At 35.7% G+C, this 18,379-nt stretch overlaps 1 protein-coding gene across 3 annotated transcripts in view; it reads right to left on the bottom strand.

Moving 5' to 3' along the window:
* The window catches only part of RB1 (RB transcriptional corepressor 1), a 157,110-nt gene that overhangs the window by 15,182 nt on the left and 123,549 nt on the right, over window positions 1-18,379 (bottom strand). For all 3 annotated transcript variants that reach the window (XM_074329955.2, XM_019748050.3, XM_019748051.3), the window contains one exon: window positions 1,354-1,472. In XM_074329955.2, coding sequence (XP_074186056.2) covers window positions 1,354-1,472 — 119 coding nt within the window. The remainder of the gene's footprint in view (window positions 1-1,353; window positions 1,473-18,379) is intronic.

Below are 18,379 nucleotides of genomic sequence, written 5' to 3'. Positions count from 1 at the left end.
TGCTCAGACCAGCTGAGTTCGATCTGCTCCAGGCCACTGCACTTGCTCCTGGCTCTGCCTGGAGTGCACACCGTGAAGGTCTACCGTGCGGGTTTTTGCCCGGCTAGCACCTTCTTGGTCTTCAGGTCTCAGGTCAAAGGTCACTTCATCAGCAAAAGCTTCCCCAAACATTCTATCACTCTCTCTGTTTCTCTTTCACATCACTCTGATTATTATAGAACTTACTATACTCTAAAATCACCTTACATATTAGTTTCCTTGTTCACCATCTATGTCCTTCCTCCAGAATGTAAGCTCTGTGAGGGCAAGGACATAACCCATCTTATTCACCTTTGTATTCCTGCTGCCTAGAAGACTTCCTGGCACTTAGCAGACAACTGCTTATTGAATTAAAGAAAAAGATAACGCTTGACTTATTTTATGATATTACCCAGCAAACAAACTTATATATGAAGGCAGAGGCTCCATATACTAGAAATACTTCGGGTACAAGTTAGCATGGAAACGATATCTCTGAAAAACAGTCCCTGCATGAATCACAGCACACTGTAATGTTACTCCTACATAGAACTAAACAGAAACATCACATTAGGCACATTTCAACGGAAGGCAGTGTAGCTGGAATCTTTAAGAGCTTGAGTGTTGGCGTCAGATTGCTTCAGTATGATTTCTGTTTACTTCTGGCAAGTTACCTTATTTCTCTGTTTCCTATTTTATAGATAATTGAAGCTGATAGCAGTATCTATTACCTTATAGGGCTGTTACAGAAGAGTAAATGGAAAAAAAAAAGTATCTGAAGTACTCAGGCAACTGTTCATTCAGCACACAGAGAAGCCTCGTTAAATGTCAGCTACTGCTTTCTTCTTCCGTCATCATTATCATACCGTGAGCGACTGTTTTAGTCTCATATCCCACACTACTCACTCACTATGCCGATTCTACTCTTCACTCCAAGTGCACTGATGTAAATTCCCCCCAAAATGTTTCCTACTTTCCTGGCTGCTATGCTTTGGGATTCATGCCATTTCTGACTCTTGAAACAGTTTTCTATCTCCTCCCTCCTCTCCAGGTTCCATGTTGAAATTCTGTTCCACCTTTCAGGCCTATCTAAATTGCCATTTCTGCCATGAAAACTGCCTTCATTAAACCAAACCTAAGTGTTTTCAGTAGCACCTTGTACCACTGTAATGACCTTTACTTGGGTCACGTATCTTATATTCCTGCTTCTTGAAAGCAGGAACAATGTCTTATTCTAAATTCTATTCTCTACAGCTTCTGATAGTGTACGTCGCATTATGCTATGCTCAAAATCAATTTGCAGGTTGAATGAATAACAACATGTATTCTACTTACATGTCTGCTGCAGTGTGATTATTCTGGAGAGGAAGGTTGAGAGTACAAGCAGGTTCAAGGTGATCAGTTGGTCCTTCTCGATCCTTTGCTTGTTTAATAAGATCAAATAAAGGTGAATCCTATATGAAACAAGATGACATTAAAACAACATTGGTAAGTATGATTTTCCTATGTACATAATAAAATCATATTGACATGGTGAGTGCTATAAATTTAGTCACAACTGACAGTAGCAATTTAGAAATTAAAATTAGATCTTTTTTTCCACTTTAAAAATTCCAATTGTCAATTTTTGTACTATACACAAATAAAGGATTAGGAAAATGTATATGTAAATGCTTATACTGTATTTCCCCGAAAATAAGACCTAGCCAGACAATCAGTTTTAATGTGTCTTTTGCAGCAAAAATTAATATAAGACCTGGTCTTATTTTACTATAATATAAGACCGGGTCTTAATTTAATATAATATAACATAATATATAATATAATATAATATAATGTAATGTAATGTAATGTAATGTAATGTAATGTAATGTAATGTTAGTATAGTATAGTATAGTATAATATATCATATCATATAATATAATACCGGGTCTTATATTAATTTTTGCTCCAAAAGACGCATGAGAGCTGATGTTCCGGCTAGGTCTTATTTTTGGGGAAACACGGTATTAAAAATTTAAAGTTAGGGAAAAAGACAGAAAAGACCCAAAACAGGTAGAAAGAAGTAAATAATAAAAATAAAAGCAAAATTTAATGAAACTAAAAAAAAGATAACATACAATTTGATCAACAAAACTAATAATTGGTTTCTTGAAAAAACTAATAAAATTAAAGAAACCCCCAGTCAGATTGACTGGGAAAAACAGACAGATAAACAGTATTAGAAACAAAAAATGGGATCATCATCAGAAAGATTAGAAAGATAATAGGGAACTACTATAAATAATTTTATACCAATAAATTGGAAATTTTAGATCAAGTGGAAAATTCCTCAAAAATATAAATTAACAAAACAATAAAAAAGAACTAACCTCAATAGTCCTATACACTATTAAATCATTTGAATCAGTAATTAAAATCTTCCCACAAAGAAAACATCAAGCACCTTTGGTTTTACTAGTGATTTCTACAAACATTCAAGGAACAGATTAATTCCACTTTTACTCAAACTCTTCCGAGAATGAAAAAAGTAGAAACATTCTCCATCTCATTTCATGAGGTTCGCATATTGATACTAAAACATGTCAAGGACATTACAGAAAGGTATATTATAGCCCATTCTCACTCATGAACAGAGATAATAGAAATCCTAAAAAAGAAACATTAGCAACCCAAATCAGCAGTGTTAAAAAGAGAATATATCATTACCAACTTGAGTTTACCCAGGTCGCAAAATTGATTCAACATTAGGAAATCTATAATGTAATTCACCTCACTAAGGTGAAAAGTCTTATCAAAGTCAATGCAGAAAAAGTTTTCATCTTAAAACCCATATGTAATTTAAATAAATAAAGAAAGAAAACTCTTAGTAAACCAGGAACAGAAGGGTACTTCCTATTTGATAAATGGCATCTACAAACAAAACACCAACAGCAAACATTATATGTAACAGTGAAATATTAAAAGCTTTCCCTTTAAAATCTCAGAGACAAGAGAAAGATGCTCATTATCACGCTTTCTGTTCAGCATTGTAGTTGAGGTTCCAGAAAGCCCAGTAAGACATGGGAAAGACAGGAAAGATCAAAGGATTGGAAAGAAAGAAACAATAAAAATACCATTATTCACAGATGATTTGATTGTCAATAAAGAAAACTCAAAAGGATCTACAGAGAAATTATTAGAATACCAGAGGTTAGCAAAGTTACTGCTATGAAATCAGTACGAAATATTGTATTTTTCTACACACCAAGTAAAAAGTTTAAAAGTATAATTTTAAAAATACCATTTACAAAAAAGTAAGACCAGCAGTAAGAACTATTAAAAACATTGATTCAAATCTTGTAATTTTCTGGAGTTGACTATTTGCAAGTCCATAAAAAGGAAGAGGAGCATACATATTCTACTCTTTTAATGCTTGAACAAAGAAGGACAAGAAAACAGGTTGCCAAAATGCTGGATTTGTATCAAAAACTGAGAAGTGGTACAACAGAAGTAAAAATATAAAATATTGCAAACATAAATAGATTTTGTAAAAATAAAAAGTACTGGAAAAGTTAGCTAGAAATTTGAAAAACAGATAATTATACTTTCACACCACTATACAGAAAACCAATTACTTATATTAAAAACAAAATTGAAAGTAGATACAAGATATATCTTTATAATTTTTTGATAAGGAAGGACATCGGAGGTTTGACCCAAACCCAGAAGTCATAAAGAAAAAGGTGAACCACTGTGATTACTTAGAAATTGAAAATTTCTACATGACTAAAACCACAATAAACTAAGTTAAACTAAATCTTTTTTTTAAAAAAAATAAACAATACTGGTTTATTCTGCAATCTCCATAATGTAATTTCTTTTGTCAAGTCATTCTTTTCTACATTCAGTAGGGGCGCTCTGAAGGGCAATCTAAGTAATGGCTTTCATTTGAGTAAAGTAATGCTAACAACAATACCAGCTAAGGCATGTATGTCTACTCAATGTTTTGTTTTCTAGCCATTGATGAATTGAATACCTTTATTTAACTGAAATATAGGTATAAATCCACATATATTCAGAAAGAATAGACTAATCCCATTTTACTCTCAAAGAAAGGCATTTTAGGAGAACCTGAGACTCACAAAGATATGCAAATAAACCTGAGTCTTTAATAGGATTTATGTATGCTATTAATCAGGCATTTTACTTTCTCTTCAGATATGGCTTAACCCTTATATGGATTAGCTGCTTGTGTTTCAGATTAACACAATGGATGCATGACCCTGGACAAGTTGCCTAACCTTGTTATGTGCAGATACTTATGACAATAACTTAAATCCTAGCACTGTGAGAATTAAGTGAGTTAATATATGTTAAGCATTTAGAATGGCGCCTGGCACAGAGTAAGTGCTATATATTTGATATTATTATGGTTGTTATTCTTACTTATACATATAAATGCCTTTATACAAGGAACAATGTATTTGTTCAAACGTATAAGTGTATGCGTAGTTATCCAGCCACCCAGCCACCCACCCATCCACCCACCAATATTTGTTGTATGTCTATTCTCTAACAGGCCCTATGTTGAGAAGTAGGGACATAAAGGTAAACAATCCTCCAATTGTCAGACACTGACAGATTTGAAAGGTCACTTCTGAAGTATCTGTCCTTTTCCACCGTACTCAACATGTTCACTTGATGTCTGTATGTAAAAAAAACTTTAATCATCTCTACCACCAAAAATCTCCTGCCCCCCTCCGGTTTTCCCCATATCATTATCACTCCTTATATCTAGTTGCCCAAAGCATAAAAGGAGTCATCTTTAATTATTCTTTCCCTCACACTCCACTACCCAATCCACGAAAGTCATGTTGATTCTAACTTCAAAATATATACAAGTCTACCTTCTTCTCATCACCTCTAAGATTACTAGAGTCTAAGCCATTATTATCTCATCTGTACTACTACAAAAGCAGCCTACCAATGGGTTTCCATACTTCTGCTCTTGCTGCCTCCCATCCCTCCTCAACAGAGCTAATAAGCTGCTCCCCATATGCTCCTCCTACTCAAAACTCTCCGATATCTTCCAATCACACTGGATGGTGAGGAGGAGGCTGTGCTTTGAGAGGAACAGGGGTCAGAGATGTCCCAAAAGATGAGAGTGTGTGCTACGAAAGTGGTATTCTTTTAGGAAAAAGAAACTTCTGGTACTAAAGTGGTGCAGTAGAAAAAGGTAGAGAGATGCCTGATTATGCAGAATCTTCAAGTCCATGGTAAAAAGTTTGAGTATGCTAACAGAAATGGGACACTAATTACAATACAAATTATATTTTAGAATAGATGTTTTCTTGTCACAAATTGCTAATATAGAGATAGCTAGTTCAACTATACCTTATTCCCTATTATACTCCTAACACAGAATTGGGGTTCCAAAGATATTTGCTGAATAAGTAAATGATTTGCTGTACTGCTTTTAGGAATGTTTTCCAGGTGACAGAGCTCACAATTTCCATATTGCCTTAGCTCTGTTACAAGTAACACAATTTTCTATCAATTTCCAACTTCCTGGCTTCAACATGTGTGAAGCATATGCCAGACAGGTGTGGTAGCAGGTCCAATGACAGCAAACAACTTTGGAAATGTAGCATATAACTCAGGAATTAATTATTAATCTGTGAAATTAATAAAAGAAAACTCTTACTATATACTTGTCTTTAACTTCACAGTAAGCAGAACTGAAAAGATGAAATTACAAATATACTTTGGGTTATTTTTATTTTAGCAGCAAAAATGTCTTTGAGCCCATATTCTACCAAGACAAAAACGTCTACAAGTAGGATAAAACAGGCCCAAGTCTAATGTAAAGCAAGAGAGGTGCCAGGATTCAAAATTTAAGGAGACATTCACTCATATTTGCATGACCTTGATATGAAATTTACTTTTTGGGCACTGAACATTAAATTGACAATGAAAGTTAGTTAATTTAACATATGCTTGGCAAAATAGAATGATGCATCTATTTCATGGTTTGCTTAGACAAGAATTAAAGCACCTTCAGTTTACAAAGGTTTTTTCCAAAGGTATTATCTCATTTTATCCTCAAAATAAATCAGTGACTTAATGTTATCATTATTCATTTTATGGATCAGAAGATTTAGCTATTTTAGTAAATTGTTTGACTACTGTATTATATACTAAAAATATTTTCTGAGTGTGGGATAATAACATTCGAGATTTATAAATGTAAAAACCAAAACTCTTTTAAGCTTTTTTTTTTTAATTGGGGAATATTGGGGAAGAGTGTGTTTTTCCAGGACCCATCAGCTTGAAGCCAAGCCATTGTTTTCACTCTAGTTGTGGAGGACGCAGCTCACTGGCCCATGTGGGAATCGAACCAGCAAACTTGGTGTTATGAGCACTGCGCTCTAACCAACTGAGCCATCTAGCCGCCCCTTAAGCTGTTTTTTAAAATATAAAATAAACAGAGTAGCTTCCTAGAACTAGTTAAGTATTAGAATATTTATGACATTTTAATTACAAACAGTTTATTAATTTATTATTTTCATCTTTAGCCAAAGGATTTACTGAAAAAAAAATCTATATTAACATCTGTTAATAAAAATAGCTACTATGTAGTAGGTGGTTATTATGTGTGTGCATTTAATTTTCACAAAAACCCTATGATGTAGCATACTGTCTCCCCTTAACAAATGGGGAAAATGAGGCTTATAGGTGGCAAAACAGGGATTTGAACCTAGATAGTGAGGACCCACAGTCTGTGCTCTGACCTACTATACCTATACTATAATTTTCATTAGTTCCTTAGCATAATAAGCAGCAGCAATTAAACAAGTAAATAAATTAATTTTATCAAAGCTAATCATGGTATTACATACTATTTAATAGAACCAAATGTTCTTGACAATAATTCTTCTAGAAGAAAACAACACAAAGCCATACTTAATCAGAGATGACTATCTCCAACTTCTATAATATTTAACATAATTACATAATTTACCAAATAATGAGAGCTTATATAAAAATATTATTTCCCCCTCCAGGGTAATCACCTGGTATAATAAATACATAACATATTACATATTTAATATGTGATTTATATTAATAAGTCATTAATTATAAATTATTAATATAATTTACAAGTTATAATTACATATACTTATAAATAAATTATAGATTATAATTAATTACTGATTATAGTAATAATTATTGATATGTATTTAAATATAAAAATATAATGATGAACTATGAGTCTTCTGACTGTGCTAGACAATTTATATAACCAGATTGAACAATGTTTGCAAAACAAACTAGTTACACTTTAGAAATTAAGCAAAACAGGCACCAAATTCTAAGTAGATTTCCATTAAAAGTGACCATTTTAAAGCAATTTTTAAAAAGTCTCTCAAAACAGTGATCTCTTTGCTAAATTATAAACTAAAAGCAGACATTTTAAAGAACTCAAAACTTTATGTGATATTGGGTCTTTTTAAAAGTTTTTTAACACTGTAATTCATAGAATATGTTTTGTATACTGTATTAATTTTAAAATATATCTAAAGAAAGGAACTCCTAACTCAAAATTAGCCAAGATTTGTAAAACTGGGTCACGGTTTGCTTAAGGATGTTTGACATACTTGCTTTGGGTAGGTGGCACCAGGTGAGATAACAAAATTCATGCAAGACAGCCACTTTTGTGAATGAAGGATTACAGGAGTCAGAACTCCACTTGTACCAGTACTATCTTCAATGGCCACAGCAAGTATATCCAAGGAGGGCTTGCGCCTTTCTAACAGTCATGACAAAACCTTGTTGAAGAGGCATTATATGTGAAATTTACCACAATTTCTGTGGGAAACTTACTCTTCCTAATCCAAAAAAAAAAAGATCTTACTCTAATCAAATGGATGAAATAAGAATATCTACAATGAATATTTGCAAAATGAGTAAAAATTCGTATCATAGGAGGAAGTAATACTATAAAGGGAACTAATATAGTATGAGAAACAGACATTAAAAGAGGAATAGGGTATGAAAGTTCATGAAAGGAAGCTGCCACATCTGAATATGATGAAAGTTCAAGGATGTTTTGCCAAATTTGGAAGGAAGAGAGGGTTATGACTAAACAGAAAAGCACAAGAAGGGTAGATTGGAATTCAAAGGTGAGAATAAACATGCATGCCCTGCTTCTGTGAGAATCACCAAATTATCTATTAATAATGCTGATGACTAGGATTTGTAAAGTAAAACGAAAGCAAAAACAAAAACATATCCCATGTTTAAATGATCACAAAGTCGTTTTTCTGCCTCTTAACGAGGGCCTCTATACCAGAAAATCAAAATCAACAGATTTTTGCCTATGGGAATCTAACTAGTACCCTCTCTTTACCAATGCTATATTATTCCATGACAGTCAGTATTATGGCAGGTTTAACCTATACACAGTGCCAAAGTTTTATGACAATTGTTTAATGATTAAACATCATATAGTTTTTAAAAACCAAACTTACAAACTGAAGCCAACACTACTGAAGAATTTCACTAGTCTTGGGCTTTACTGCTTCTACTTCTAGGTGGACCTACTCAAGAGTTTCCAGCATTTCCTAATCCTTAAATTCTGAAACTGAACGAGATCTGAGTAGCTTATTAGCTGGGCCTAGGATCCCAGATACCAGTTTTTGTTGATATGTACATTACTATTTCTATACCTGCTGTAGCTTTGGAAAGCCCTTGACCATTCTTGCCCTGGAGTCTTAAAATCAACGTTGGCCAGATATGGGTGCAATAGTGAGTTGACATGTAAAAGTAACAGAAGGTTCTTCTGGCACCTTAGTTTCAGCACATCATATAGCCATGGCAAGTTGATTTTTGTATTTAATTTCAATGAAAAAAATCTACAAACTATAAAATAATAAAATTGACGGTTAAACTATTATACTAAAATCTGTGCAAACAAGCATTGTTAAACTGTGTGGTATGTCTTTAAGTGTTGTTTAGTTCAGAAACTAATGATTAGTTTCAAGCCTAGACTATCAATGGCACACAGGTCATGCTTAGGATGCCTACAGGATTCTTTTTTTCATCTTCACTTTTTAATAAGTAACCTGTACGTATTACAATATGGGGCATAATTTTCTTGCAAATAAAGAGAGTTTAAAATAAGTTTGCTTTCTCTGATAATTATCTGTTGAACTTTCTTTTTAAGCTCCTTTAATTTTTTAAATGACATTAAAATTTTTTAAAAATGAAAAGTTAAGCAAGTCTGAAAAATTCTTTTTTCCCCTTATAAAGAAACCTATACCTATGAGTACAATTACATTTTAAAATGATGGTTGTTAGCTAAACCAAATCAGAATTAATATTGAGTCTGGTCTTTGATCCTGAATTCTTTGCTGCAGTGGAAGAAAGGAAAAGTAGGATGCCTTAGCTCAGTCTTCATATATATAAAGCCAAAATACTAAATTTTAACCAAAAAATTAAACTTTAGGTCATGTTCCCATCAGTGTATACATCTGAATAACAAATATCTGAAGAGATAAAAAGAAATATGCATTAGCTATTGGTCCATAAGAAAACGAAAATTAACAGGGCCCCAACCTAGGCAAAATTGTACATAGAAGAAAGATGTCTTCCTCATTTCTTGCTTCCCTCCTCTTTGCCAAACAGAATATAGTTCAAGTTGTCTCCCAAATTCTAACTACTTCTGTTCCAGGACTCAAAAAAACACACAAACCAGTTAATATTTTCTAGAACATGTGACTTTACTTTTCAATTACATTTTATAAGGTGAATTCCTACCTTCTAACATAACTTGTAATTCAGATAGAGGGCTTTATTAAACACACATGCCAGGTTTCTCCTCAACCCCCAAGGTATTGATATGCCCAGGAAAGGAGAATAACTTGTTTCCCTGACAGTAAGACCTAACTAGAAAATAAGCCCCGGCATGATTTTTCAGGATGACCTCCCCTGAACATAAGCCCTAATGCATCTTTTGGAGCAAATCTTAGTATAAGATATAGTCTTATTTTCAGGAAAACACAGTACCTACATTTTAGAAAAGCTTCTCAGCAGATTCTAATGCAGTTCTACCATTCTCTAGCTTCCACCCACTCTACCCCTGCCACTTCTCCCACACATATGTGTGTGTGTGTGTGTGTGTGTGTGTGTGTGTGTGTGTACTGGGGGTGCCAAAAAAACGTATACAAGTGGACACTTTGGTCAGCATTGTTCAAGCAGTAGTTTGTCGTAATTAGAAGTGTCTGGACGCTGATGGTAACCACTTTGAGCACCTCTTGTAATTGCTGAGGTCAATCATGACTTGTGTTCATCTTTTGTTATTGATATATATTATTACAATTTTAATAGTTTTCTTTCTTAAAATGTGTATACATTTTTTTTGGCATCCCCGGTATATACATGAATGTATGTATACACAGATATCTCCTCCTCCACTACCGCCTTAAGAATGGGTAACTGCATTTTTCTAATTCTGATACGAATTTTTAAAAAGTGACTCACTATCCTTTCTTAAATAGCAATACTGTAATTGCACAATTGCATTTCTTTTAGGTTTCAACCAGTTGGGATCTTTTCAACCAGTTCCCAAATTTTATTTTTGAGAATACTAATAAGCCAGGAAACTTTGACGTCAGTCAGATGTAAAAAGTACAGCCTTTATTGTGAAATTCAGAAATTCCATAAATCATAACATGGGCAATAACCAGAAGACTTTTGGTTCTCATTTTCCCAGCATTTGGGCAAAAGTGATGACAGAGTAAGAAGACAGAATATTAGAAACATTTCATTAACTTTAGTTTATGAGAACTAATTTTTCACTTTACATCAGACCACAGCAAAAACTGCGTGTTGATTAGCAAGGGTACTGTACTATACACAACTGTGATCCTGCTATCATGCCTGGTCTTGATAACTATGATTAATGATTCAAAGTCAATACCACATACTTCATAATCCTATTTTATTTCCTTCACTATCAAAATTCTGTCTTCATGATTCTTTCAATTTAATAACAGTACTAGTTAATGCTTATTGAGCATCTACTGTATGCCAGTTTCTAGGCTATATATTTTACATACATTATTTTCATTTAATCCTTATAATAAGTCTATAATATAGATACTATTATCCCCACTTTACAGATAAAGACCCTGAAGCGCATAAGAAATTTATCCCATATGATACGGCTAATAAATGGTTGAGCAGGGATTCAAACCCAAGTCTACCTGTTTCTAGAATGTGTGGTGTTAGCTACTACACTACTTATAAGTCATGTCCATTTGCTCATTTTCTCCTTAAAACTTCTTGCTTATTGTCATTCTTTTAACTGTGTTTCCATGTTGCTGTATTCTCCTACAAATTGCTCCACACCCCACAATTTCCATCTATTTTTCATTCACTCATCCATTCAACAAATACTCACATTCTGTGACAAGCACTAGAAATGCTAAGAAGACTGTACCTACCCATATAGGGCTGTTGTGAGAATAAAATAATTTACACAGAGGTTTGGTACGCACATGGCACATAACCATCAATCAGTTCTGTCCTCAAATAGTTTACTGGTAGCATTATTGAGTGCCAAGCTGGGCAGCAAGCACTTTATACTTCATTCTCACAATAAACTCTAGGAGGAAAGTACTATTTTTTAAATGTCAATTTAAAAGTGAAGAAAGGTAAGCAAAGAATACATTGCCCAAAGTCACAGTTAGTAAGTAAGTGGTGGATCCAGGATTTGATCCCAAGCTTTTTGGCTTCAGAGCCCTTGTTTTTTAACCCCCATGCTACAATGAAAGAATTTAAAAATCGCAGTACAGAGTGGTAAGTTGCACAGGGTGCCACAGAAATAAGAGACGGGTACCTAACCCAAATTAGGGAAAACTTCCTGGAAGAGGTTAAGTCTGAGTTGAGTCCTAAAAATGAAGTTACTTTAAGTGAAATAAGCTGGAGAACACAACTCACTTGTAATCCTCATAGGCTTGTTCTGACAATGAAATAAGTGCGAAATGCTCAGAACCACCCCTGGGACATAAACTCTTAAGACAGAAATAATCAGTTCCATAAAGCTAAAACACAGATTGCATAGCAAGGAAATAGCAAGAGATGAATTCAATGAAGAATTTTAAGCAGCTGAATAAGAGTCCAGGTAGGCCTTAGAGAGTTCTTAAAATCCCAGTGCCTCCCATATAATGGACACTCAATAAGTTTTTCTCGAATGTTATATGACATAGCCATATCATGGGTTAAATTAAATACAGCAAAGCACAAAGAAGAAAACTGATGATATAATTCTCTCTCCAATTGACACTAAATATATACTGTGGCAGGTGGCCTCCAAGATAACTGCAATAATCCCTGCCACTGGGTATTTACACCCTCCTGCATTATACCAGGGTTGGTCTGTGTGGTCATGGCATACAGCAAAAGTGATGGCATGTCACTTCTGAGATTAGCTTATAAAAAACCTGCAGTTTCCGCCTTAGGCACTTTCTCTCTCTAGGATCTCTTGCTCTGGGGAAAGTAGCTGCCATGGAGTGAGCAGCCTACGGAGAGGTTCACGTGGCAAACAAATGAAGCCTCTGGCCAACAAGAGCCAGTGAAGAAGTGAGGGCTGCCAACACCCACATGAGTGAACCTGGAAGCAGATTCTCCAATTCCAGTAATGCCTTAAACTGACTACACCCTTGATTGACAACCTGAGGATCTCTCCTGAGAGAACCAGAGCCAAAACCATGTAGCTAAGCCACTCCCAGAATCCTGACCCACAGAAATGGGGCGAGATAATAAACGTTAGCTGTTTCAAGTTGCTAAGTTTTGGGGTAACTTCTTACACAGAAATAGATTACTAATACAGCAACTGATTTTTTTAAAACTGTAAATTAAAGATTTAATGGAATATTAACTTTCAAAAATTTATTATTCATCTCTGTAGCATTATTTCCATCCAGGACGCAGACAGCAATTTTCTCTTGGACTCAGGCAAGCTATCTCATGCCATTATGAAACTACGTAAATTAACTGTAGCATAATCACTCTTTGGACAATGCTTCACTCTGTTTTGCCACCTAATTTTGTGAAGCCAGCAAGATTAGTATAAATCCCACCGAATAAGTAATATGGACAGAAAGAGTAGAAGCTGTAAGTCTCCGCCACATCTTTCATAATTAACATACATTTCTAAAGCAAACATGAACTTCTCCAGACAGTAAAGGACTTAAAAACTATTAAGTCGAAAAATGGCGGCGTGAGGTGAGCCTCTGTAAAGCTCCCCCGGAATTTACAAAGAATTGAACAACAAAAACTCCACAAACGACTCCCTGCACAGCAGACAGGCAAGACGAAGAGGCCCACTACCGACTGAAATCACCTACAGGTGGGAGATTCGCGCGAGCGGGGGGAGAAGGAGAGGGAGAAGTGCCGAGACGGAGCCGCGCGGGCGCAGGACGCTGACCCAGCTCAGTGTTCCGAGCTCGCTGCTTCCCGGAACTACCGCAGCTGCGAGAGAGGGAAGACCTCGGACTGCTAGGGCTCCGCTTGTGGCCCACAGGGCTGAGGGGACAGCATATAACACGGCTGAACCCAACGCTCACGGCAGAGACCTCGGAGAAAAGACTGAGGGAAGAAGGCTGAAAACGGTGGTTTAAGCCCTCACTGCCGAGCAGAGAACGGAGCCTTAGGCACTGAGACTAGCCGCCCCCTCCCTCCCCTCCCAGAGCTCACCCCACCCCCACCTGCCCGGTGCTAGAAGCGAAACAGTAGCAGTGTCAGATCAAAGCAACAGAAAATTTGCTGTTTTGAGAACTGTGGACGGCAGAAACAAATTCACAGCCCAACTAGTTCCAGCAAAGGGGAGGGAGCTGTGGAAGCAGGACCGGCTGTGGTGGTGGTCGCAGCCATTGCTCTGGGCCACCTCTCACAGCTCACCCCGCCCCTGGCCCCACCTATCTGGGCGGATCCCTGCAGGAGTAAACAGAACTGCTGAACAAAAGAAAGACCTCTTCCTATCGACTTGTTGCAGAAGTCACTCCTGTAGATGTCTAGGAAGAGAAATAGTAAACCAGTAATCGCCATGAATAACCAAGGCAACAAGATAGCTCAGAAAGAAAGTGAAAAATCTCCAGAAAAGGCACTTAAAGATACAGAAATATGTGACTTAAGTGACAGAGAACTCAAGATTGCAGTTCTGAAAAAACTCAACGAGATACAAGAAAACACAGATAGGCAGTTAAATGAACTCAGAAACTCAATCAAAGAACAGCATGAGCATTTTACAAAAGAGATTGAAATTTTAAAAAAGAACCAAATAGAATTTCTGGAGATTAAGAACTCAATAGAAGAAATTAAGAATGAAATAACCAGCTTAGGTAGTAGAGTTGACCAGATGGAGGAAAGAATCAGTGACATCGAAGATAGAAACCTGAAAATGACACAGATGGAAGAAGAAAGAGACTTGAGAATTAAAAGAAATGAAAGAACTCTACAAGAACTTTCTGACTCCATCAGAAAGAGCAATATAAGAATAATGGGCATACCAGAAGGAGAAGAAAGAGAGAAGGGAACAGAGAATATATTCAAACAAATAGTCGATGAGAACTTCCCAAACTTGTGGACAGAACTGGACCCTCGAATCGAAGAAGCAAATAGAACACCTAGTTACCTCAATCCCAACAGGCCTTCTCCAAGACACATTGTATTGAAGCTGTCTAAAATCAACGACAAAGAAAGAATCCTCAAGGCAGCCAGGGAAAAGAAGACGGTAACTTACAAAGGAAAGCCCATTAGATTATCATCAGATTTTTCAGCAGAAACTCTACAAGCCAGGAGGGAGTGGAACCAAATATTCAAACTATTGAAAGAGAGAAAGCATGAGCCAAGAATAATATATCCAGCAAAGATATCCTTTAAATATGAAGGAGGAATCAGGACCTTTCCAGACATACAGAAGCTGAGGGAATTTTCTAATACACGACCTGCACTACAAGAAATACTAAAGGAGGCTATTCGACTACCATCAACAGGGACAATCTGTGGCAACCAAAACTCAAAAAGGGGGAGAGTAAAGGCCTGAACCGGAATATGGGAATGGAGAAAGTAAGTGTGCTGAAGAAAATGGAATACTCTAAATACCAAACTTTCTTTTACATAAACTTAAGGGTAACCACTCAAAAAAAATCCAGAACTGAAATGTATACTGAAATAAAAGAAGAAACAGAAGGAAACATCATAGAAGACCACCACATAGAAATAACAGACAACAACAAAAAGGCAAAGAAACAATGGAGACACAGCCTTACCAGAAAACTAAAGATAGAATGACAGGAAATCCTCACATATCAATAATCACCTGAAATGTAAATGGACTGAACTCACCAATAAAAAGGCACAGAGTAACAGATTGGATCAAAAAACTAAAGCCAACCATATGCTGTCTCCAAGAGACACATCTCAGCTACAAGGACAAGCATAGACTCAAAGTGAAAGGGTGGAAATTGACACTCCAAGCAAATGGTACCCAGAGAAAATCAGGTGTAGCCATAATGATATCAGATGAAACAGACTTCAAGGTGAAAAAGATAACAAGAGACAAAGATGGACATTTCATAATGGTGAAGGGGACTGTACAACAAGAAGACATAACAATCATCAATATTTATGCCCCTAATCAGGGAGCACCGAAATACACCAAGCAACTACTAACAGAACTAAAGGGAGAAATTGACCAAAACACAATTATACTAGGGGACTTAAATACACCATTGACCCCTATGGATAGATCATCCAAACAGAAAATAAATAACGAAATAGTAGCCCTAAATGACACATTAGATGAAATGGACATCATTGACATTTATAGAGCACTTCATCCTAAAACATTAGACTATACCTTCTTTTCTAGTGTACACGGAACATTCTCAAGGATAGACCATATATTGGGGCATAAAATCAGTCTCAACAAATTTAAGAAGATTGAAATCATACCAAGCATATTCTCTGATCACAAGGCTTTGAAAACTCATAGACACAGACAATAGTTTAGTGGTTACCAGAGGGTAAGGGGGGTAGGGGGTGGGGGGTGGGAGATAAGGGTAAGGGGGTCAAATATATGGTGATGAAAGGAGAACTGACTCTGGGTGATGAACACACAATGGGATTTATAGATGATGTAATACAGAATTGTACACCTGAAATCTATGTAATTTTACTAACAATTGTCACCCCAATAAATTTAATAAAATTAAAAAAAAAAATCCTAAGAAAAAAAAAAAAACAGAAAAAGGAAAAAAAAAACAAACAAACAAAAAAAAAAAACTATTAAGTCAAGATGTTCCTAAAAGAGATTCTGATTATCCAAGTAAGTACAAGGTCTCCAGTGCTGGTAGAAATATTAACAATAGAAGAAGCGGAAGACAGGAGTTGCTATTGTTTTCTCAGTATTTTAAGGAATATTATTGGGCCTACATTACAGGAAATGTTTTTGCACTATCCTAAGCCAAATCATGATAAGACCATTTTACCTTGCAAATAGAAACTAGAATAGAAAATCTGGGGCATGCCTTGACCTTTTTGATAGTTCTTTCCCATTAATTTAATTCTTTAATATTGCCATTCCTCCGGATCCTTTGCCAATATATATGCTGGTTGAGCCACTATCATGGCTTTAATTATATCTATATTACTCCTAAATCTACATTTCTGACCACGACTACTCTTTCAAGTTACAGATCCATCACTTCCAACTAGATACCTCAGATGTCTACATGTATATATGGCAAACATCTCAAATATTAACATGGTCATATTAACATGAATTCATTACCCTCATCACCAATCAGCTATGACTCTTTCAATATCCTCTTTGGTTAACTGTTATTAACCACCTAATCACCACAATACAAACTTTACAATTATCCACAGTTCCATCTAGGCACCTAATTTTCTGATTCATGCATTTACTTTTAACATATTTATATCTTTATGCTTAAAATTGGTTTATTATAGATAGCACAGAGTTGGATCTTGCTTTTTTTCCCCAGTCTGACAACCTCTGCCTTTTAATTGAGGTGCTTATACCAGTTACATTTAATGCAATTATTTATATGGTTAATTTAAATCCTACATCTATTTGTTCCACCTATTCTTTGTTCCCTTTTTAACAAAGTGCAAAAGCAAATTAATGGAAAAAGGATAGGTTGATGCTGGAACAACTGACTATCCATGGGCAAAAAGCAACAACAAAAAACAACCTTGATTTAAATCTCAAACCTTGTACAAAAATAAACTGAAAATAGATCATGGACTAAAATATAAAAAGTGAAGCTATAAAACTGTTTTTTAAAAACCATAATGAAAATCTAGAGTTTTCAGATGTGACACCAAAAGCATTATCCATAAAAGGAAAAATTGATAAACTGACCTCATTAAAATTAAAAACTTCTGCTATGAGAAAGACGATGTGAAGAGGATGTAAAACAAAGGTACTAGAAGAAATTATTTGCAAACCGTGTATTCAACAAAAGACTAGTAGGCGTACACTGAATACATAAAGAACTCTGAAGACCCAGTGGTTAAAAAATTTCAATCCAATTAGATATTCTTCAGTACGTGTATGTTTAAAGAAAACTATAGTACATTCATGCTATGAGATATTAGTCATCAATAAAAAGGTATGAACCACTGATACATGCAATAGCTTAAATGAATCTCCAGAGAATTATTACGCTGAATGAGAAAAAAATCATCCTAAATGATTAAGCCTGTTTGATTCCATTTTGAATCCATTTTGAAATAACAAAATTTTAGAAATAGAGGGGATGTGAATAGGGCCAGGGGGTTAGGGACAGGTTATGGGGGAGCTGGAGGGATGTGGGTGTAGTTGCTTATATGATGGAACTATTCAGTATCTTGATTGTGGGGGTGGATAAATGAACCTACACATTATCCTCAGACCAGGCTGCGAGGTGCCTCTTAGCTGGGGTGGGGCGGAGGAAGGGGAAGGTAAAAAGGGAGGTAATGGTGAGGAGTCTCCCTACTGGTGTCCCTCCACAGCCCTGCTGTTTCTGGGCAGCGATGGGGAGTCTCAGGCCAGGCTGCCTGCTGTGGCTGGGTTCCTTCCGCTGGTTCCATTTGCTGCTCCAAGCTTCCTGCTGGGGGAAGGGAATCTCAGGAATCTTTAGCTTGTAGGGTAAAAATACCTGAAGCATATGATTAATGTTATTTCCAGATATTGCTGGAATCGTGAAATAAGCTGTCTGTAAAAATAAATACATAAACAAAAAATCTCCCTTTTCATTATTAAGACTGAATCCCAAAACAGATTACTTAAACTTCTAACTAAACC

This window comes from Rhinolophus sinicus, chromosome 16, assembly GCF_057876585.1.
Source record: "Rhinolophus sinicus isolate RSI-liver-muscle chromosome 16, RSI-T2T, whole genome shotgun sequence".
Taxonomy (NCBI): Eukaryota; Metazoa; Chordata; class Mammalia; order Chiroptera; family Rhinolophidae; genus Rhinolophus; species Rhinolophus sinicus.
The sequence above is the reverse complement of the archived record's forward strand: the minus strand, read 5'-3'. Positions and strand labels throughout refer to the sequence as shown.